Source organism: Pteronotus mesoamericanus, unplaced genomic scaffold, assembly GCF_021234165.1.
Source record: "Pteronotus mesoamericanus isolate MK-2021 breed Mesoamerican mustached bat unplaced genomic scaffold, CSHL_Meso_final contig_27, whole genome shotgun sequence".
Lineage (NCBI taxonomy): Eukaryota > Metazoa > Chordata > Mammalia > Chiroptera > Mormoopidae > Pteronotus > Pteronotus mesoamericanus.
The window spans coordinates 13,131,000-13,154,675 of record NW_026555115.1 but is presented as its reverse complement, the minus strand read 5'-3'; the positions used below and the strand labels follow the sequence as shown (position 1 = coordinate 13,154,675).

At 37.3% G+C, this 23,676-nt stretch overlaps 1 protein-coding gene across 2 annotated transcripts in view; it reads left to right on the top strand.

Moving 5' to 3' along the window:
• Positions 1-23,676, top strand: part of CNTNAP5 (contactin associated protein family member 5) — a 1,056,232-nt gene that overhangs the window by 724,539 nt on the left and 308,017 nt on the right. For both annotated transcript variants that reach the window (XM_054575031.1, XM_054575030.1), the window contains exon 13: positions 12,995-13,195. In XM_054575031.1, coding sequence (XP_054431006.1) covers positions 12,995-13,195 — 201 coding nt within the window. The remainder of the gene's footprint in view (positions 1-12,994; positions 13,196-23,676) is intronic.

The following is a 23,676-nucleotide window of genomic DNA, read 5'->3' as shown; positions in this document are numbered from 1 at the left end:
TCAGAGACAAGAGTGATTAAAAAGGCTTCCTGGGAGACTCAGGGCTTGGGAGTGACCTTGATAGATGGGTATCCCAGGGTTAGTTAGAGAGGAGAAGAGAGAAAAAACAATCATTTTGGAGAAGTAGTAAGAAGTTGCCCAGAGCCCTTCCCTTGCTGGAGGACTCCTGGCTAACTCATGTATCTGATGTAGAGCTACTGTTTAGCTGAACTCTTCCTGTTCAGCAGAGTAAAATAACATGTGGGAGTCAGGGGTATTTCTGAGAAACTTTGCTTGCCACTACTCGCTTTTGTTCTAGGTGCAGGATTATAGGGAATGAAGATTAATCAAAGTCTGTCTACACATCCCAAAGAATAAAAGAGCCAAGATATGCAAGCAGGTTATGATTCCATATTCTGTGAAGTAAGGTAAACAGAATAGTCAGTCCAAGAGCACTCGTCAGCCTTACATTCTATGTATGCAAGTATTTTAATATGTTATATTTTTTATCTATTAGTAAAGAGAAAATGGTTAGAGACATTGACTGGTTACACAGTTTCCACTTGTTTTTTTTTTTTTGGTGCTAGCTATAATCAGTATTCTATGCAGTCCTCATGCTTTATATAAAATCCTGCCCTTCTGAAATGTCATGCACTCACCTTTTTCTGTAAACCAAGCTCTGATTTTTTTTATCTTATTAAGCTTCTTTTCCTGACACAATTCTTATGGTTCCCCCTTATTTTACTAAATCACAAATATCTAATAAACCCAGCATAGTCTACAAGACCGTGGCCTTGGTTTGAATCCCACTGTTATAACTTTTTAGTTCTGCCAAGCTATGTGACTTAAGTGAGATATTTGGTCACACAGTTCCTCAGTTTCCTATACTGTTATTAATAATAGAACTTATTTTTACAGGTGTGAGGTTCATATGAAATAATAAATGTAATCTATATGAAAAAATGCCTGGCATTATGTACCCAATACATGGTTTATTATTTATTATTTCTATCACTTTATGCCCAGAAAGTTTGACTCTGGTTCTGAAAATGCACTAATTATAGTAAGCAATAACTTTTATGATTACACAACATCTGACACACTAAAATCATTCATGAATATTAATTAAAATTATTAATAAATGTACTGGGAAATGAATATGCTATTCTGGTGTGGATATTTGAATTTGATACTAATTTTTGCTATTTAGCAACTGTTTGGCCAATTAGTCTTTAGCCATGTGTATGTGTGTGAAAAAGCACATGCACAGGGATTTGTTGGAGTATAGTAGAAGAGTTTTAAGCACTTGCAAGTGAAGAGCTGTGCAAAGCACTACCTTTTTTCACCAGTTTTTATTTTAAATGTCCACATCTACAGAAAAGTTAAAAAAATACTCATATAAGCCTCTAATACTTTCACCTAAATTCTCCAACTGTTAACATTTTACCACATTTACACATTTATGCTATCTTCACCTCTCTCTCTCATTCTGCCTCTCTCTTTCTTCTCCCTTCCTCCTCATAAATTGCCTTTTTTCCAGAACTATTTGAAAATAATTTGTAGACATATTGATAATTTAAAACTGAAGACTTCAGCTTATAGTTCTTAGAACAAAGATATTAATCTGTATAACCACAATATCAGAATCAAACATAAAAATAGACAATAATTAAATTAATATCCAATATATAGTTTATCTTGCCCCTATTGAGCTTTTTATAGCAGTGTTTTTTTATATTTTTATTAAGGATTAAAGTACTATCCACATGATGAATATTTTTTTAAATCTTCACCTGAGGACATGTTTATTGATTTCAAAAAGAGAGGAAGGGGGAGAGAGAGGGAGACAGAGAAACATCAGTGTGAGAGAGAAACATCAACTGTTGCCTCCTGTATGCGCCCAGACCAGGGATAGAACCCACAGCCTGGGTATTTGCCCTGACTGGGAATCAAACCCACAATATTTTTGGCTTCCAGGATGATGCTTCAACCAACTGAGCCATCAAGCCAGTTGTCCTTTTAGTCTCTTTTAATTTGAAGGCTCCATCCCCTAATTCATATTATTCAAAATTTTCTGTTTTTCATGACATTAATTTTTGAAGAGTAGTACAAGTCATCCCTTAAGTAAAATATTCCATATTTTGAATTTTTAAAAAAAATTTTGTCATCATTAGAATACTTCAGCAAGACAATCTCATGGGTAGTGTGTGTTCTCTTCCGGGCACCCCATCCAGGAGGTATATGACATCCTTCTGGGCCACACTGGATATGCTGACTTCCACCCCTTGGCTAAAGCAGTTCTGCTATACCTCTACATTATGAAAGTAATTTGTAGTTAGTAAGTTACCTATGTGATTATATGGGAATACCCTGTTCCCCAATATTTCCTCACAACCTATTAATATGTTTAACCCATATAATTGGTATACCAAAATTTTCAAGTATTTCTAATTCTATAATTCCTTCTAATTTGTAGCTGGCATTCTTCCTTCTCTTCCACAGAAAAGCTTTTTAAATTCCTCACCCTCTTTACCTCCCTTTGTGTTACTATAAACCCATAAATTATTCCCTTTTATAATGTTGTTAGTATTATCATTCTATTTTTATCTTAAAACTGCAACAATATAGTTAACCTTGGTTCCTTAATTTATACACTTATGTCTTTTTCCATTAATCTAAGAGTACTTCCTTGCTTTCTAGCACAAAATGTTCCAAGATGTTATGCTGATCTTTCACTACTTAAACCCAGACTCAATTATTTTCAAAAAGAAATCTAGTACACTTTTTTAGCGAACTTGTTTTTGGAAATTAACATCTAGGTACTAGATTTGCTTATTATTTCTAGAGCAATAAAGCTCTCACTACATGTGAAGCAGTTTTAGTGGACACTGCTAAATGCATGTGAGTTCACCAGAGCAGACATGTCAGCTGAAAGAGAGAAAATTCCACTCTCTTCTTTGAGTTTTTTTGTGTTTGTTTGTTTTTCTTGATAACCTCCAGAACCAGAGTATAAGATTCATGAAGCAGAGGAAGCAGACACTCTTACATTTACAGAAGGTTTGTCTCTGTCTGTGACCTGGTAAGATGAGATGTAAATAAGGGCTCAACTCTCCTTTCTCAGGACTAAGACAAGACATGCAGTTAATGCACTGCCTTATGGATTCCTCTGAGCTCAATCTTGGCTACTTTAGCACTTCTAAACAAAGGGAGGGAAACTACTATTTATTGTGAATCTGTGACCCAGGTACTAGGTTATATCATCTTAGAGTTGATCTCATTTAATTCACATGATAAAGTATGAGCTGGAGATCCTTTCTCATTTGTATTTTGAGAATATGTAGATTCAGAGAGATCGAAGAACATACCAACATTGCCCAGTTAGCAAGTGACAGATATGGAGATTGAATTAGTTCTATGTAAGTGGCCTACTCTTTCCTGAGAAGGATCAAAATAGTGCCTGCTACAAAGACACACCTACAGACCTCATAAAACTTTGACAACAACTACAGCCTGTGCACTGGCTCCCAGTTGTCTTCACATCAAGTGTTTGGATTTGAAGGCCCCTTTCTACCACCCTCCTGCTCAGAAGGTGGGGAACAGAGCTGGTCCACACCTTCTTTTCCTGCCCTAGAAGCATCAGGCTTTCAGCTGCCATAGTGACCCTTTCCCAGAATCAGCTGTGAATGCCCTCAGGACTCAGAATGTCATTCAGCCTATGACCCTCATACTACAACCTTCTCAGTCCCTAACATAATGCTCTGCACTCCCTAAGCATTTATTAAATTTTTCTTGAATAAAACAGCAAACAATAAACAAACAAGTACGATACAGTGTGCATGGAGTCCACTCAAAACAGACCCTCCAAGACCATAAAACTGATTTCCCAGGTCTCTTTGATCTTGAAGATTATTTTAAATGAAACAAAAAGAAAACTACCAAAAGGTTGCAAAAACGAGAGTCTCAAGTGAAGCAGGGAGATAAATTAGAGTGAAGCCTGTTTTGTGGAGGTTGTCAAATGTGGCCCAGGCAGCAAGTGGAATAGTAGTCATGGCTGGAGCTTGCCCTTCGTATCACCCTAGGGTGTCTGCTCCAGCTTGGGCACAGTGCTGTGCAGCCGTATGAGGCACTGAGACTATGATGCTCGCTCCCCCACACTGCAGAAGCTCAAAAAGCAGCAGTGTCTGCAAGGGTTTCAGTAAGGTGTACATGTATTCACTCATAGGCAGCTGGGCTGATCCACCCTGAGGAAACACAACTCAGGAGGAATTCTGATGCCTTTTAAAACAGTTGAAATTGTTTTATATTAATTGTCTTCCTTTCCTTTAAAAGTTGAGAGGAAGGTGTCATTGACTCCTTAGCACAGGATCCCATAACTGTTTCTAATATTGAGATTGTCGCTTCTGATCCATCCTGAATCATTTCATCAGAATGACTTGTAGCAGTTCAACATTGATTTTGAGTCACCTATCCTGAGCCAGGCACTCTCAACCCTGTATGTTCTATTAATTTCTCACACATTGCTTGACATGGACTCTATCCAGTTTACAGGGAAGAGATTGAGGCTTAGGGAGGGTGAAGAGTCTCTACTAGGAATGTAGTCTGTGCAGAGCTGTCAGGGGTTTAGGCCCAAGGTCCCCAAGCCCTTGCTCTTCTCCATAGCATCTGCCTCCATTTTCCACAGAACCTCTTCCTACCTGGGCATCTACTCAGCAGTTATTGCTTGTTATTTAAGTGGGGAGATAAAATAGAAACATATGAAAAATTAAATAACTATCAATGCAAAATGATAAGAGATATCCCTGGACTGTAGATGTGTAAATGGTAAATGAGTGGTAAAGACAGTGTTTACAGGATTATTTAAGCTGTCTTTACCCTTGGCATAGAAAATGCATTTTGTCAACATAGATAACTGTAACAGAAGTGACCCCAGGGGCCTTAATATAGACTGGCTTTATTACAGTAGGCGTATAAGTGAATTGACATATTTTTCAAAGGACTATAAGCAGCTCCCCACCATGATTTAAGTTCAGTTAATCTGGATATTGATGATCTGTAGAGTTTCTTCCAAGTATTATGATAGAAAAATTGCAGTGTTTTTTTTTTCTCTTTTTTTCCCCTGGCTCAGCAAAGAAATAAATGTGTGTATAGAATGAGGTTTTATTAATCAGAGCTATTTTTAGCCTCTCTTTCCTTTTTCACTTTTCTTTTTTTTTTATTCTTTATTTTCTGAAGAATTATATCCGTGGTAACAGATGGGGCAACTTGCAGCATCTGTAATTATTATTAAAAATAATAAATGATTATTACAATAATATAGAAACCAGAAAGTATAAGATAAAGAAAAACATGAAAAAAATAAATTGTGTCTCTGTATGTAAACAGTTTGCAGCTTCTGAAATGAGAGCAACAAGAATTGGACAGGTCATCAGAAACCCAGGACAAGAGGTCAGAGAGCGCTCTCTGGGTGATGACTTGGCAAGATGATACAACATTATAGAATGTTGCAGAACATTCCACCATGAGTACTCTCCTGGGACTTCTTAATACTCTTTTTCTCTTCTTTTGTAGATGTTATTGTTGAATGTATGTGTATATTGATCTTATAACTTGGAATTGCTCCTTTTAAATTTGAACCATCACATAATTGTGCATAGAGAATCTGCTTTGGAAATGTTAAAAGATAGAACCCAACAGAATACAAATTATACTAATTGACTAATCTCACCACTTGACAAAATGTCCTGAAGTTCTACAAGATGCTCAATGCTAGGTTAGGGTTGGTTGGTCTGAGGATAAAGGCTGCTGTTGATTTGTTGTCTATTTTCAAGAAAAAAGTGCTCAGTATCTACTGGACAGGTTTCTCTAACAATGGTCCCCTGCCCACAACAGATCTTTAGGCAGCTCCACTTACTCATAATCTTAAGAGCACTTATAACAGCATGCCATATGTGCCCTTCTTGGGTATACAACTGTTTACCCTAAAATAATGCTGAGCTTTGAAGGAGCTTGTCAGTGCATTAGTGTCCTATGCATTTACTCTAGTAGCAAGCACAGCACTAACTGGACACATAGCTGAACATAAAATGAGTGATGTGTTTTATAACTTGGGAGATCTAATAGCTTTATGGGAATATAATTCAAAGCTAAATTCAAAACACAATTAAAATTGCTTTACTAATCTACATAATAAAGTATCATTATGTCTTTGAAACGATGCTTTGGAAATTTATCACACATGCTATTGGATAGCCTATGACCTATAATTCAATTGTGTAAAGGTGATATGGTAAGTGGTGTGGCTCATGGTCATGAAGTCATTCACATTTATACCAGTGAATGATTACCATGGCTAAATGATGCTTTTGAAAAACAACACAATCTCTATTAAAATACCAATGATATATTTCACAGATATAGAACAAACATTTCAAAATTTTATATGGAACCATAAATGACTCTGAATAGCTGCAGCAATTTTGAGAAAAAACAAAGTAGGAGGGTTCACAATACCTGACATCAAACTATATTACAAGGTCACTGTAATCACAACAGTCTGATTCTGGCATAAGAACAGACACATAGATCAATGGAACAGAATAAAGAGCCCATAAATAAACCCATGTCTCTATGGTCAATTAATATTCAACAAAGGGGGTGAAAACAAACATATTATTTTTATTTAAGAAATTATTGAGGTGTAATTGACATATAGCACTGTATAAGTTTAAGGTGTACAATGTGTTGACTTGATGCATTTATATATTACAATAATATCACCACTAGATAGAGGTGTAGTTTTAGCTAACACCTCTATCACATTGCATGATTATCATTTTTTGTGTGGTGAAAATAAGATCTTGTCTCTTAGCAACTTGGAAGTTTATAATATGAAAGTGTTGACTATAAACACTAAGCTGTGCATTAGATCTCCATTTCTCCAAAGATATAGTTATTAAAACAGCATGGTACCAGTATAAAATAGACACATAGACCAATGGAACACAATAGAGAGTCCAGAAATAAACCCTTGCATTACAGTCAAATCATATTTGGCAAGAGTTTGAAAGACACTCAATAGAGAAAAGATAATTTCTTCAATAAATGGTGTTAGGAAAACTGGATAACCATGTCCATAAAAATGAAATTAGACCCCTATTTTATACTGCTCACAAAACTTAATTTAAAATGGATTAAAGACTTAAACATAAGACCAGATACCATAAAAATCTTAAGGACAGGGGGAAACATTGGGAAGAAGCTCATGATCATGTTTTGGTGATGATTTTTTTTTTGGATATGACATAAAAAACACAAGCAACAAAAGCAAAAGTCTACCACTGAGACTACATAAAACAAAAAGGCTTTTGCAAAATAAAGAAAACAAAATAAAAAGACAACCTATGAAATAGGAGGAAATACTTGCAAACCATATATTGGGAGAAAAACAAATATTTCAAATATATAATAATTATTACCTTAGACTAAGTGATATTCTTAGTGAATTGAACAGATCCTTCACAGTTCAAAATTTCAAAAATGTGTTCTTCTCTTGAGCATAAAATTTGTCATGAATAACTAAATACCTGTGTTCTTTTGAGCAAGTTAGAGAGCTGGACTCTGTTTTTCATCCTGGGCTTGAGTGGTGGTGTACAGCAGGAAGAATAATAAAGAGTACACTGGATAGCAAAAGGGCAATATCACTGTTTTTTTTTTTTTTCAGGTTGCTGGGTCCATAAAATTAAACAACAAATTCTGCTGAAGAAATTCAGGAAATGTAAAGGACACCAATAAATATAGAGTGACATGAGGCTATTCCAGAGTGAAAAGATAATTGCATGAGATGGTAATAATTTATCACATACAGCAGCAGGAATAGTGTAGTAACTGCACTCCTTCCTGCTTGTTAACCTCATTTGCCGGATGAGCTCCCCACCTCAACTCTCTAAGGGGGAGTGAAGTTGAGATTCTACTTCTGATGTTTTAAAAAAGTTCTAATATATAACTTCTTAACTCTTTTGCAAGCTAGACAACCTATTATGTGTCCATGTAAAACATATAATTATAATATTATAAATCATTATAATATCATTGAAAAAACTGATATTAATATCCTGTTTTCCAAAGAGAAAACTTCAGAGGTAGTTATAAAACTTGCTCAAAGTTTCACAGCTAGCAAGTAGCAGAGCACAGGTTTTAAATGGATGGACTTCTCAGTAACCTAGACTGTCTCAAGGAGGCTTGCAGCCCTAGACACTGCTCTAGAGACCAGAGCATATGTCTTGTGGTGGAGAGTCCTGTGCTGCAGGCAGACAGCACAGGGTGTGAACTGGAGCCTAGAGGGTTTTATGATGTTTTTCTAGTCATAGTATTTAGATGATTTACATGAAACTGGACCTTCTTAAGTTATAGGGCAATCTCATTAGGTTTTCTTCAGTAGAAGTTCAAGTTCACAGAGCCTCAGAAAGAACAATTTCTGGTCTGAGTCTTACTAAATAGATGTTTTCCTCATAGATTTTGGTAGATTTTAGGGAGAGAAGGCTGGGTTCACTTTATATCTTCTGGAAAAGTGTCTCTTACTTTATGCTCTGGGAAAGAACCCTTTTAGTACAAGCTATTATGAGAACTACTGAAAGCCACTTACAACTTCTCCTTCTCCTTGCTGCTGTTGTTAATAAAAAACCCTGATACCTGTGAAATCTTTAATACCTTTATACTTAATAGACAACATAGATTTTTGTGGCATTCTTAGTAATTTAGTTAATAATGGACTTCCTCACACAAATCCCCTCATTTAATCTTTACAACCACCTTGTACAGTTGGCATCATTGCTGCTTTTCAAATATTACTGATGAGGAGACTGTACTTTATAAAAGTAATCATTTGACCAAGTTTATTTAGCTAGTTAAGTACCAACCTAGCGCACAAGTCCAGGTCTTCTGACTTCAGAACCAAGGCTTCATATACTAATCTCCACCTACAAATTGACTAAATTGACTGTCTTGAATATTTGGTTTCATGGGCCCAATTTTAATATAAGCAAGTGTGGGTTCACTAATGAATCTCCTGCATCCACCTAAAGGACTGTCCAGTCTTGCCATGGTTGGTGCAGCTCATTGGACTGACTGCCAGCCTGCAAACCAAATGGCTGCCAATTCGATTCCCAGTCAGGACACATGCCTGTGTTGTGGGACAGGTCCCCATCTGGGGATGAGTGAGAAGTAATAATACAGTGATGTTTGTCTTGCTCTCTTTCTCCTTCCCTTCCCCTCTCAAAAAAAAAAAAAAAAAAAAAAAAAAAAAAAGACTGTCCAGAGCAAATCTTACTTGTTTGAAAATCCTTCAGAGCTGACCTTCACATCAACGTTCCCTAGTTAAAATTACAGTAACCATCCTAGACCAGGCAGCTGGAACATCAGCCACCATGGCCAATTCTGAGTGGCACTGACCACTGGTCTTTAATATTATCAGGGTCAGGGCTTATTCAGCATTGGGCAGGTGAAGTGAGGCTGAGGGGAAGAAATAGAGAAAAAGAAATAGCCATTCACTTTTGTGCTTTCAGTGTTTATTCTGTTATCTCCCAGGAGAAAAAATAATCTGAGGACAAAGTTTATCTTTAAAAGGAAAGCCAACAAAGAGACCTAGGTTTTGAGTCATCAGCTGTCTTCCTGTCAATCATCTTGTGCTTGTAGTGAAGGCTCTGATGTCTAAGTGAATTATGGGAGCCTTTGGAGCTCTTACTGTTCCCTCATATCTTCTCTATATTGCATATATCAAAAAGTGCCAATAGTTGAATTATTGAAACTTCAATTTACCCTAAGGGCCAGAGACAAGGGTTGGCAAGATTAGTAGTTTTAAGACGAAAGATTGTCTGTCTGACACAGCTTTCTTTTCCATTTTGCCAAAGACAGAAAATGATTTTGGCAAAAGGAGCCAATGACTAAATTAATAAGCAACACAATTAATGAATGTATGAATAATTAGATGAATGGACATACAGATATGAAAATCTGTGTTCATTGTTAGGAAAATCCAAATCCCTAAGATTTAATGATGCTATGTGATTCACTTTTGAAATCAGACAGATTGGATACAGTAAGATTGGGGACAAATTTGGTTTTCCCAATCCCTTGCTTACATCATAGATATAAAGATATAGGTATCTAGATGTCTACCATGGTAGATTGTCAAAAGTAGTGTTGTAAAATATTCCAGTATGAGGAAGTAACATATCATCTATTACTAGATTGGGTCTTCTATTTTTTTTTTTGTTTCTAAGCACTATGGACATTTTTAAACTATCAGTCTTTATTTGTCTCTCTACAACAATGCATTATTGAGCAATTACTTTTCTTTAGTTATTTTGCCATATTTGTCCATAATGGCACCAGCATTTTTGTTTTTTGTGTTATTTGTATACTATTATTTTTTTTACCAATAAGAAAAATGTCCTATTTTTACATTCAAAGTCAAAATTCAGTAACTTTCCTTCAGATTTTTTTAAACTTTATATAAAATTTAATTCTGCTTCAATTAAGAGATATCTGAGTATAAGTGGTTTGGCTTTACACTTTAAGAAGAAACAGAATGTTTGATCATAGTTTAATTGTATGCTGCAGAAAATGTATAATATTTTAGAGATAACGAGTGCTTTAGAGATCATTAAAACCAAATTCTATTTTTTCTCTTTCCAACATAGTGTACTATGTTGACACTCAAGTGTAAGATAAGTCACGGTCTAGCCTCTTAGAAGTATTAATTAATAAGGGAAAGTGGTGGGGGGTAGGCAGAGACAAATGGATTTGAAAAAATAAATTAAAATAAAATAAAAAAATAATAATGGTTACTTCCAGTGTACATCCCCACCATTTTTGTCTAATAGCTACACCTTGGACTATTTTTTTTTTTCCTTTTTAGACCTTGGTCTTCTCATTTGTAAGACTGAGGAGGTGAGGAAGGAAGGAAACCACGTGGTATCTGTGTTGGGCTCCTTTTCAGCCCTGAGAATTTAGGAAGAGTTTTGATGGTATTATGTGGTAAAGATTCTAGACACTTTTCAAGACCTCCTATTCCTCCTTTGCTTTATTTGTAAGCATGTCCAGAATTAAATTCTATGTCCAATTGTAGCAAATGTTTTAGCCTAAGTATTATTACAGAAAGTCTGATGCCTCTCAGATAGTGCCTTGCAACTATATTTTGGTTGTTATTCCATAGTAATAGCCCTGCCACCTGCCAGACTATAGGTGGTTTTATTGTCCTTTTATTTTTATGTTTACTGATGACAAAACACCAGGAAGATGAACAATCCAATTAAAAATGGGCAAAGGACCTGAACAGACACTTCACCAAGGAGAACATACACACGGCCCAAAGACATGAAAGGATGAAAGGATGCTCAGCATCATTAACAATCAGAGAGATGCAAATTAAAACCACAATCAGATACCACTTTACACCAGTTAGAATAGCCATCATAAAGAAATCAACAGACAACAAGTGCTGATGATGTTGTGGAGAAAAGGGAACCCTAGTGCACTGTTGGTGGAAATGCAGACACTGTGGAAAACAATGTGGAATTTCCTCAGAAAACTAAAAATGAAACCAACTGCCTTTTGTCCTAGCAATTCCACAACTGGGTTTATATCCTAAGAATCATGAAACACAAATTCAAAAGAGCTTATGCACCCCCATGTTCATAACAGCACAATTTACAATAGCCAAATGCTGGAAACAGCCTAAGTGCTCATCATTAAATGAGTGGATTAGAAAACTGGTACATTTACACAATGGAATACTACGCAGCAGAAAGAAGGAAGGAACTCCTACCCTTCATGACAGCATGGATGGAACTGGAGAGTATTACTCTAATTGAAATAAGCCAGGCAGTAAAAGACAGATACCATATGATCTCACCTATAAGTGGAACCTAATCAACACAACAAACAAGCAAGCAAAACAGAACAGAGACATGGAAATAAAGAACAAACTGACAATGACCAGAGGGGTGGAAGAAGGGTGATAACGGGGGAAAGAAAGGGAAAGTTTAATTCAAGGAACAGGTATAAAGATCCCATGTACAAGGACAATGGGGGGAGGATTGAATGTGGGATAGGGGAGAGGCAGGGAAGGAGAGAGTAATGAGAGAAAGATGGGGGCAACAGTAATTGAACAATAAGAAATACAAAAAACTGAACACCCAAAAAATGAGGTGACTTGTTCCAACTTGTTAGCAGAGATGTTTCATGTACAGAAGTCTCAATTTCTAAAATAAATTTCTCTCCACTCTCCTTGCCTTCCATTCTTACTTGTAATAGGAAAAACATATTTTCCCTCCCTGATTTAAAGGTCTTCATCTCTGCATGTTCTTTTATTGTAAGACTCCACAAGCATTTTGGCAAAGAGAGGTAGTGTGGTACTTCTGCAAGTAAAACTGCAAGTAAGTGCCTTGGAGTTCAGTGTGGATTGCACAATTTCATGCTTGTTATTTATGTATATTTTACAGATATTCTCTATGGGTAGGTCTTATTTTCCACCCAGATCTTATGGTTTTCTGAGATAATCATTGATGCTCCTGTTTCTCTTGAGAAGGAGGGTATGTCAGTAGTAGGAAGGACGGCTTAGTCACTTACTGTGTTATCGGAGTAAGCTGCCTAAGTCTCCTCAGTTAGATTTCCTTCATTTCTGATGTGGTGGTATTGACTCCCTTCTGATTTAAGTGATATTGATTTTTAAATGAGATAATAAGCATTAAATGCTTAGCATACACCCTGTGGAGTAAGGGCTCCAAAACTTTAACTCTTAAGATTACTAACCTCTATTCTAACTCTGAGTGGAGCTAAAACTCTCTGGTCAAATTTTTTACATGATCAGAGCTCCCAGGTGGTGATTAAATATTGCATGTCATGCCACCCATCACACTCCCTGCATGATCTTTCAGCTTTATTGAGGTACATAATTGTGATCCTTCATTGAACTTCCTTCTAACCTCTGATCCCTTGGGTTGTGTTATCTGGGCAGAGGACAAGATCTGGACATCAGTGCAACACAACAACACAGAGCTGACCCATGTGCGGGGTGCCAGCCCTGAGAAGCCCTACTCCATGGCCTTGGACTATGGGGGCAGCATAGAACAGCTGGAGGCCGTGATCGACAGCTCAGAGCACTGTGAGCAGGAAGTGGCATACTACTGCAGGAGATCCCGTCTGCTTAACACACCAGGTAAGGCTCACCTCTGCCCCTACCACTGTGCATGGCCGTGCAGGGCTATTGGGGGGTTGCAGGAGGGCTCCACCACCATGGAATATCATGGGGATGGGTGTTTGGCAACAAGGTGGCTGCAGTTACCATTGTGTATTGAGCAGTGGGGAGAAAGACTGCTAGGAAAGGGTGGGCTAGTCATGACTCTGACACCCAGGGTATACCTGGGAGGACCTTCCATAGCTTCTTATGTTTCTCCTCATTTACAAAAGGGAATGATGATGACACCCATCCTGCAACAGTTGTGATGATGAAAATGGCCTTAAGAGCAATGTCATGTAAAGACAGCATTTGAGCTAGACATAAAAAATAGGGAGATGAGGCATTTCTGGCAGAGGGAATAGCATATGAGAAAGTAATGAGGATTTCTGATACAGAGAAAGCAGTATTAGGCAATGAGACCAGCAGCCAAGCAGGGATAGCACTAGTTACCTGAAAAGTAGAGGCCGTAATGTAATTTTTTTTTATTAAAATAAGATTTGTTTTTAGAAAAACTTAGATAAACCTATTTTTTAATATTTTTCATTGTTATTTTTAGAGTGAATGGTTGATTTAGTTTAATTAATATTTAATATTATTTGAAATAATATTAAATGTTTGCAAAAACAAAACACAAAACCAACCACATGAAAAATCCTTCTGGGACTGCTTACCGAAACCACAAAGGGGTTTTGCAAAATGTCAGGTGAGCTTTGTTAAAGATTATGCAGGCCCTGGGAATCAGTCATTTTTTTTTTTTTTTTTTTGTAAATGTTAGTTCATCATTTTTTTTTTTCATGGCAGAAATAGGCTGCCCACCACAGGGATGTGGGATATCCAAGAAAGGAAGTCAGGATCTTTAGCTTCAAGTAATTTATAATCCAGTGCTTAGAAGTTAGGAATTGTGAAAAGCTTGAGAAAACTGGACAATAAAATGTCAAAAAAGGAAAAGGGATAGAAGACTCAATAACTATAACACACAGCTTCACTGATCTAGAAATTTTAGGGAAGGCCTTATTCCACATAAGTGAATTTTTCAGATAACTGTCACTTACTCCTTTTAGCACCAAGAATCTCTTGAAAGAATTTCTAACTATTTGAAATAAAAATCTTTCTTAAATGGATTAAATGCTTCCTTACCTTCTTAAACAGATAATTCTGACCATAAAAATGTAATCTTTTCTTGATGACTCAGTACCATCACTGTGAAAATCAGTTATTGTACTTTCCTTGGATCCAGCCATGCTTGCAGAGCTGATTATAGCATTAGATCAGAGACTCTGGTTTGGTGGCCCTTTCCCAGCATCATCAGATGGTGCTCCTACCTTGAGAGATTTAATGTTTATATCTGTTCCTGTTTCTCTCTCTGTCAAGCCTGCCCGTGTCACTCTCAGCACTATTTGCAAAACGCTTATGTCTCAAAAACCAACCTATTTGTTATGAATTGCATTGTTTCTAGTTTTCTAAGGATTAGGTCTGGGGGGATTTAGGAAAAGTGTGAGTATGCTTATTGTGACAGTGGTGTTTTCTTGAGTTTCTGCATTCTGTGATGTCAGTTTGACTACACCAATGCCGCTGTACATGTTTTATTTTTCTAACATTATTACCTTTAATTTTATAAGGATATTTGAGTGGACGGGGCATGGATTTGGGAATAGACCTTATGGAGTGTGAGGTCTTGACTCTCTCTGCCTCTTACCCATCATGCAACATCATTCAAGTTGTTGCATTTCCACAATTTTACCACTTAAAAAATGTACATGAAAATCCTGAACTAATAAGGCTAGTAGGAAGAATGAATGAAAAATATAGTCTCTGCACCTGTGCCATGCCTGACACGCAGTGGATGTCCAGCAAACCCTAGTGCCCATATTTCTCTCCTAGCTCACAGCTTCCATCCCAGCAGGAAAGGTCCAAAACTTGTGCTATAATGGAAAACAAGTTCAAGGAGCACACTACTTCTATTTTAATAATGTAAATAGAATAATTATAATGATTATAACTCATGCAAGAAAATAATCTCATCTCCCAGAGAAGAATCTTACACTTAGGTGTGTATCCTTCCAGATGTTCTGCTATATGGATATTTACAAAAATGAGAGCATACTATATATATATATATATACACACACACACACACACACACACATATATACATATGTATATATATATATATATATGTATATATATATATAGAGAGAGAGAGAGGTTTGAAGTTATACATTAATCCTTGTCTCCCCATGGATTCTGAATCAAATGGGATAAATAAAGGAGTACATGGGACAAAGGAGCATATGCATACATTGTATACTTTCTCCTGAACTGGCTTGAAGAATGCAGCATGGACCAGAGGAAAATATGGACTCCTTGCCCCTTGGCCTCTGCCTACAGTGGTTGTGACACTGGATGAGGTGACTGCTGACAGCAGAGACATTGCCCCAGTGTCACACCCCTCAGTGCAGAGACATAGCACCTAATCCCCAATCAGTTGCACTCACCTCATGGATGTTGGGGGGAGACAATACTGTGTACATGAGCCCCAGAACCAGTACCAAGGGCATTGTCTTAGTTGGAGCTCCTATAACAAAATAGCACAAACTGACTGATTCATTACAAAACTGAAATTTATTTCTCACAGTTCTGGAGAAGTCTATGATCAGTATGTAAGCATGATTGGATTCTGGTCAGGAACCTACCCAGGTCGCAAACAATTCACTTCTCCTCCTGTCTTCACATGGCAGAAAAAAAGGGAGAGAACCCTACTAATCCCATTCATAAGGCCTCCACCCACATGGCCTAATCACTTCCCAAAGACCCCCATCTCTTGATACCATCATATTGAGGTTTAGCATTTCAACCTTGAATGAATTTTGGAGGGACACATTCAGTTCATAACAGGCATACCTGCAGAAACATACCTGCAGAAACATTTCTCCAATCGTAACTATGAAGCCAACCACTTCTTCACAGGGAAGGCCAGAGAGCAAAGAAGAGATGGGTAGAGACAATCGACTCATCATTACCTGTCAGTCTGGAAGAGCTGAGCAAGTGTATTACTTTTCTGCTGAATCAGGGCCCCCTGTAATATTGTTTTACTCCTTGTATTTATCACACACACAGTAGAAATATTGTTCCATATCAATAAATATGATTATATGCCAGATGTTTACTAACAGTTTTCCATTATATGGATGTACTAGAGTGGATATATAAAATTAATAAATCTCTTAGAATATTTAGATTATTCTCATTTTTTTCACTATAACAAATGTTGTAAGGACACATTTACTCATAGATTTTTGTGAACAAAACTAATTCTATTCTTAGAATAAATTCTTTGGATTGCCAGGGCAAAGAGGATGTATACTTGTAAGGTTTTTGCCACATTGACTCTACAGCGTATCAAGGCTACACCAATATACTGCTAACAGTGCTGTGGGAGTGAACGCCCATTTCCCAGCAATCTGATAAATACAGAGGGTGCTCAAAGACAATTATAAATATTTTTGTTAATTAAAAACAATGTATAAGCTGATTCCCAAAGTTTATTGGAGGTAGCAGATACTACTGGTAGCCAGGGTTAGTAGGAGTTATAAAATAAGTTGTTGTTACAGTAGACTCAAATTAGTAAGAGAATATGGAGGATGACTTCCTACTGTAGATTCTCCTCAATACTGTACACATTAGATATTAAAGGGAAGAAATAATAGAAGGCAGGATGAGAGAAAAATAAATAACTTTGGTGGCAACCAATGACTAAGTATTACTGATGCTTAATAATATGTGCGGAGTGCTGTGCAAGCATTATGTCTAATTGAAAAAGCTATTCTGCACAGTAAGGGTTATTATCCCTACCTGGAATTTCACAAAACAGAACCTCAGAGAAAAGAAGATAATTAATGGCACACAGTTTGGGAGGGACAAGTCTGATTCTTGAACCCAGCTTTACCTGAAAGTCAAAGCAAGAATGTTGTTTCTGATACACTATGGAAAAGACAGAGTCAAAAGTTAGAAGGAAATGGAGTAGCAGGGAAAACATGAGTTCACATTATTTTTCTTACTTTGTAAGACAGTGTAGATGAAGAGGTAGACAAGCAGCCAGAGCCACCTGTACTAAGACTGTGTGGTTGTCAAGGTGCGCTTGCCTGAGTGCAGCATCTTCCATGGCTCACGTAGCCCTTAATACTGTGACCCTGTGAGTCCCCATAACTGTGTCCCCAGGCCCAGTTCTGTCCGTTCCTGGCTACATCTTTGGTGCCATCTTTCTAGCAGTAGCCCAAGGAGGTGCAGACAAAGACAGGTTAGATAGATCAGTCCTCATTCACACTGTATCTTTTTCATTTAGTTAGAGATTAAAAGAGGATTCTATCATTTTCTGATGATTTCCACCAATAGTCTTCCCCCCACCTGCTGATAAGTGCTAGCCAGTGGAACGTGTCATCTCTTTCATTAACTTAAGGTTTATACAACTACTCTCGAAAGGGACAGAATTAGACGATATCAAAGTCCCTTGGAAATGTATCTTTGCTATCCTCATGCATCTTGTAGTTGCCCTCATGCTACTGGCTACTTACAACAATGAGCTTTAGGCAGGTCTGTGGCCTTTTGCTTCACAGCAGCTTGCATGACAGTAGTAATCAGCCCACAAGTGCTCAGAGGCACCCTGTTGCCAGGGAGCAGGTGACCACTTGTCCTCAAAGACAAGGGCTCACCTGGTTGCGCATAGACTTTATCTCACTGTCCGCTCCTCCATAGGAGTTTTGCCCAAGGTGGAGTTTCTGAAAGTTACAGATTATAAGCATATTAAATAAAACAACCCAGATTAGGAAACACTACCACAGAAGACAAAAGAAGAAACATTGAGCCCACAGTATCGAAGACCCTTTAATCACATGGCCAATTTGCCCTTAACCCACTATCCCCACTGGAAGGAAGAGATGACTGAAAACAGATAGGAAGATGATTGCCTAGAAGATCCCAGAAGCCAGGTCCCAGCTGGGAGAGGACATTGAAGCCCTGTATATCCCAAAATCTCTTCCATAGTCTCTATGGTATCTAGAATACCTTTGTGAGATTTATTTGTTGGGTGTAAGTATTGAGTATAAGCATCTTTTTGTACTCACTGCAATGTATTGTGAAAGTCTGTGTGGGAACACTTCTCCCCACACAGCTCTGAACTCGCTAAGGCAGAGGTAAGAAGTCAACATTGATATATGGAAAACCACTGGACATTTAGACACCCTTATTTTGAAACCTAATATTTGTTGGAGAGCCTAGTCAGAGTTTACTTTGATTCTGAACAGAAAACAGTTGCCAAGCAAAAAATTCATGTAAACAATTTTGCCACGAGGGTTGTTCAGGTTTCTCAGTAGAATGAATGATTTTGTGCGCTTACAGCCCTCATTTCCCTACTGGTCCAAAGTCACCCCCATTCATTTCCTCATATAATGCATGAGTGGTTTCTACCTGGAGTTGACTGCTTCATCTAGTTATGTTGAAGAAAAAAAATCTATTTCTTTCTAAAGTATTCTAAAATTCTCAATTTTTCTCTTCCTTTCTGATGATAGTTCAGTGAGCATATAGTTAATTGACTATTGGCTATATATATTAATATGTGGTCTATAATTTATATATGCATAATAATTACATACTGTAGAGTCTATTGTATATAGCATGCATTATGTATGGGCATATATGCCCATTATATACTCTTTGTATTTTCAAATGGATATGTAAATACATTCGTGCATATAAACCCTCAGGTCCACTTGTAATATTTGATTTATGATGTGCATAAAACCAATTATTAAGTTTAGGAATCTGAGTAAAAATTGTGATACAGAATAGTCAAATTACTGATAAAAAAATAACACTTCAAGGTTCTCTGGATATTACTAAACTTAAAACACTTTGACCCCAATAATTGCTCAATTAACAGATGGTTAGATTTTCTTTCATACAATAAGTATATATTGATTCTTCATTATGTGCCACACACTTTTCTGGTTATGTGGAATGAAACATTGAAAAAAAATGAGTTCCTGCCACATAAATGTAGTATGGATGAGAAAAACAAACCAAACACATATGTATGTGCACACATACCACATATTCGCACATAATCATACATACACATACAGACATAAACATGTCCACACATACAATCAGTTTGTGGAAAATGTGAGCAAGAAAAAATCAAGGAAAATTCAGGGGCCTGAGAGTGGCCATGTCAGGTGTTCTATTTCCCCATGTCGGTAGGCTGGTAGGCCCTCTTGGCTGGTAGAGGTCATGCCATTGCCACCAGAATCTGGGTAAAGGGAGGATGCAGGGCCTGTGAAATATGGGATGGAGGACTTCAGGCTGAGCAAAAGCATGAAGGTCAGTGCAGCTAGTGAGGAGGGAACAGGAAATGAGTATAGTAGAAAAAGGAGGTTGGGTGGATCCAAAGACAGGATCCTACAAGACTTAGGACTATGAATTTTATTTTAAGTGCTCAGGAAATTCGCTGGAATAAGAGATTTCTCTTTCTCTTCCTATTTTAAATCCAAAAGCTAATGTCTATTTATTTTTGTCAAGTTTTAACCAGATATATGTTTATAATTGGATAAGCACATTGATATATTTTAGATTACTTCCTAGATCTGGCAAACTAGAAAAAGCTAAGAGCTCCCTGAGAACAGAAACCACGTTGTATGCCCACAGCTCTGACCTCCACAGTATAGCTCAGCATTGGGAGCAAAAGGCTTAGAGCCCACCTGGGATTGCCTTTGAATCATGGCTCTATTTTTGTTTCATTGCTGCTATAGAATAGAATTGAGATCACTTTGACAATTTCACCCACCTACTGCAGACCTACCCCCCACCACACCCGCACATCTCACAAGTCTCTGTCAGAGAGCTTGAATCCTTGTTCCTTGGCCTCACTCCTCTCAAATATCTGTATTTACTTTCTCTGCCTCTGCCTCTTCGTTCTTCCTCCCTCTCCCTTCCCCCACCATTTCCCCTCTCTTTTTTCCCCTCCACCTCTCTCCTCCCTCTCCCTACTTCCTCTCTCTCTCTTCCTCCTTTAACTTTCCTCCCCCTTTCCCTCTCTCCTTCCTTTCTCTTTCCCTCCTCTCTTCTTTCTCCTCCTTCCTATCTCTTCCTTTTTTTTCTCTCCCCCTTCTTACCCCTCCCTATTCCCTTTCTCTTTCCTTCCATGCTTCTTCTCCCCCTCTTCCTCCTCCCTTCTTCTTTTTTTAACTTCTCTCTTCCCATCCTTCCACATATACACATACACAAAATATGTAGGTAGAAATGATCCCAAAGTCCATGGTTCTTTCAGCACACCAAGCTGTCACCATACTACTGAAAATTTTTTGTCACAAGAGCAGCATAATGAAAAACAGAAATGTATGCCATGACATAGAGAAAACAAAATACTGGAGCAGTATATAAAATATATGTTATTAAAGGGTAATTCTATTTTATGTACTTTAAAAGCCTATAAAGAAATTCATGGTTCCAATAATGCATGCTTTGAGATTACCAGTGCTGCTAATGATATTGGCTTTCAGCTACTGAGCACTTTTTCTCTGACAGACATTTTAAACATTATTTTATTTAATCCTCTCAATGATCTTATGAAGCTTATATTATCATTCTCATTTTATTGGTGGAATGGGAGGTTCTAAGAAGTTAGATGTTTTGCCCAAAGATTTATAGCTACTAAATGTTAGAGACCAATTTTAAATAAATTTCTTTCTGGCTTTAACCTTCATCTGCATTCCAAAATAATGTACAGAAAAAAAAAGAATGGAGGATTAAAGTATCCAAAGAAAAGGCTCGTCTGGTTGTCAGCTGATATGTAACAAATTACCTTTAAACTTAGTGGTTTAAAACAGGCAACATGGAGTCGACTGATACATGTCAGAGGAAAGGGAGGTTAGGGGGCAGAATGAAAGAAGGTTAAGGGATTAAAGAAAAAAATATATATATATATATGACACATAGACCCCCGACAACTGTGTGGTGATACCCAGAGGAAAAGGGAGGTGGATATAGACAAAAGTACGGGGGATCTGGACAAAAGTAGGGGGGTTTGAGATGGAAGGAAACTTTGCTTAAGGCAATGTTCACAATGCATTGTACAGATGATATCTTATTGAGTTGTACACTTGAATCCTGTATGGATTTGTGAACCAATGTAACCCTAATAAATTATAAAAAGAAAAAGAAAAACAGGCAACATTTATTTTTGCCCATAAACCTACAACTTGGAGAACATCCACCAGGACATGAATACCTCTGTTCTGTTCTACTCCAGATCACCTGGGGCTGGGGCTGGGCCATCTGAAGCCTTGCTCACTCAGTGCGTACTGGTTTCGATCTGGAGTCTTCAGTTGAGCATGTGATGGAGACCTCCGTTGGACATGTAGTTTTTTTCAAGTGGCTGCTTAACTTTCTCATAAAACAGTATCAAGATTTCAGAAACAAAGATTCCAAGAGAAAGCAAAGGCCAGGTACAGCTGTATTCAATTTTATTACCTTACATTGGAAGTCACTTAGCATTACTTCTGCTGCATTCTAGTTATTAGAAGATAGTAACTAGAAGGGAGGGAAACTTGATTCCATATTTTAATGAGGTGTATGTACATACATGTTTTAAAGCAATCTTATCTTCAAAATTTTGCACAAATAATCAGCTAGCCTAAGAAAATACAGCAAATGCATGACAGTGTAAGGAGTCAAACCCAGGTCAGAACTAATTCGTATGTCTATCATTTTTTTTTTTTCTTTCAGGGACTTTTGCCATCCTTAAAGCAATGCAGCTAAAATGTTTATAAGAGTTTACCAGAGGTCTTAAAAAGTATAAAGAGATCATCACATGAATAAAGTCTGTGCATTTTACTGTACATGAAAGCCACCTTTTCTAATATCCTAATAACTTACTCTGGGTGCTTCACTGGGACAATAAAGCCACAATTTGAGGTGGTAATTTTATAAAGAATAAATATAACCCAATGGAGCTGATATGTATTTGAGGAAAATATAAACTATCCCACAAAATTCATGGCATGAAATGTGTCTGGCTGCAAGCAAATTGCTGTTCAGACCATTAGTTACTGCAATAACCAATGGGGATTGCCCAAAAATCAACATTCCGATCCTGTATAAAATAATCTAAAAAAATTTTCTCACCACTTTATGAAAGACCATGTTCACTTTATCTGTGCTATGGGAAGAAGAATCCTATTTTCTAATCTTAAACTGCAGTATAGTGAAAGCAACCTGAAAAGAACATCAATTATTGAATTATAAAACCTGGTCTTAAATTTACTTTTTTCTACCTATTAACTGTAAAATCCTGAACAAGTTATATGGGTTTTCTGAATCTCAGTTTCACATCTGGAAAATGTAATGAGATAGATGCTGTGCCTTACATATAGTAGACATTCGAGGTGCGTTTGTTTTTATTTGTTGTTGTTCTTTTTTTTTAGCCAGTATTTTATTGTACTTTCCAAAGAACAAGGGGTAAAGTGTCTTCCCTAGCTACCAGGAGATCGGCTGGAAACATCTTCTAGTATGTTTGGTGAAAGAGTTCAATTTTGGGATTTACCTCTTTTTGGCCTGTGGGCATAATTACTTCCTATACTGCAGTTCACTCACTCATGTGGTATTTGCCTACCAAATAGTGCTATTGATAGTGTCAGAGTTCCAGGCAAGTCTCCCCCCCTACCTCTAATCCACTCATCTGTCTTCCTCATTGAAATAACTGGTACTATCTATGTAGTTTATTAAAGCCAAAATGTAGGACCCATTTGCTCCTCAAGTACACAAACAACTATCCAAACCATCAGTCACAACTTTGACTCCAGCCTCTTCTCAAATTTCACTGTTACTATATAAATATATACCCCATAACCTCCAGACTGGACAAATGTACCAGGTTCCTGCTACTTCTCCTATTCTATCCTTTAGTCCACCTCCCTACAGTTTATATCTTATACAACAGCCAAAGTGAGGACCTTTCTAAAATGAGATTATATAACCTGGTTTCAAACCCTTCCCATTACCCTTGCAATGGAACCCAGGCTCCTTATTGTGGCCTACAGAGCTCTGCTGGCTCCTGTTCCCCCATTTCTCGCTAAATCTGGCCCTCCCCCCTGTATTCTGTTCATTGCTAAGCTTTACCTCCACCTCTTAGTATTAATGAACTAACTTCTCTCTCTAATCAGAAGCTACATTCCTCTTCCCATGCTTAGCTCTCAACTTAAATTTCACATAAAACTAAAATATCCACTCCATCACTTTCTGTCACTTCATCCCTTTTTAATATTCTACATTGAGGTTAAAACTACCTGTTATTTTTTCCTACCCATTGTTTGTTTATTGTCACCTCTTTGAATAGAATGTGAGCTCCAAGAAAGAGGAATCTCCTTTGTTTTGTTCACCATTTTTTCCCTGGAATGACTTGAATATTA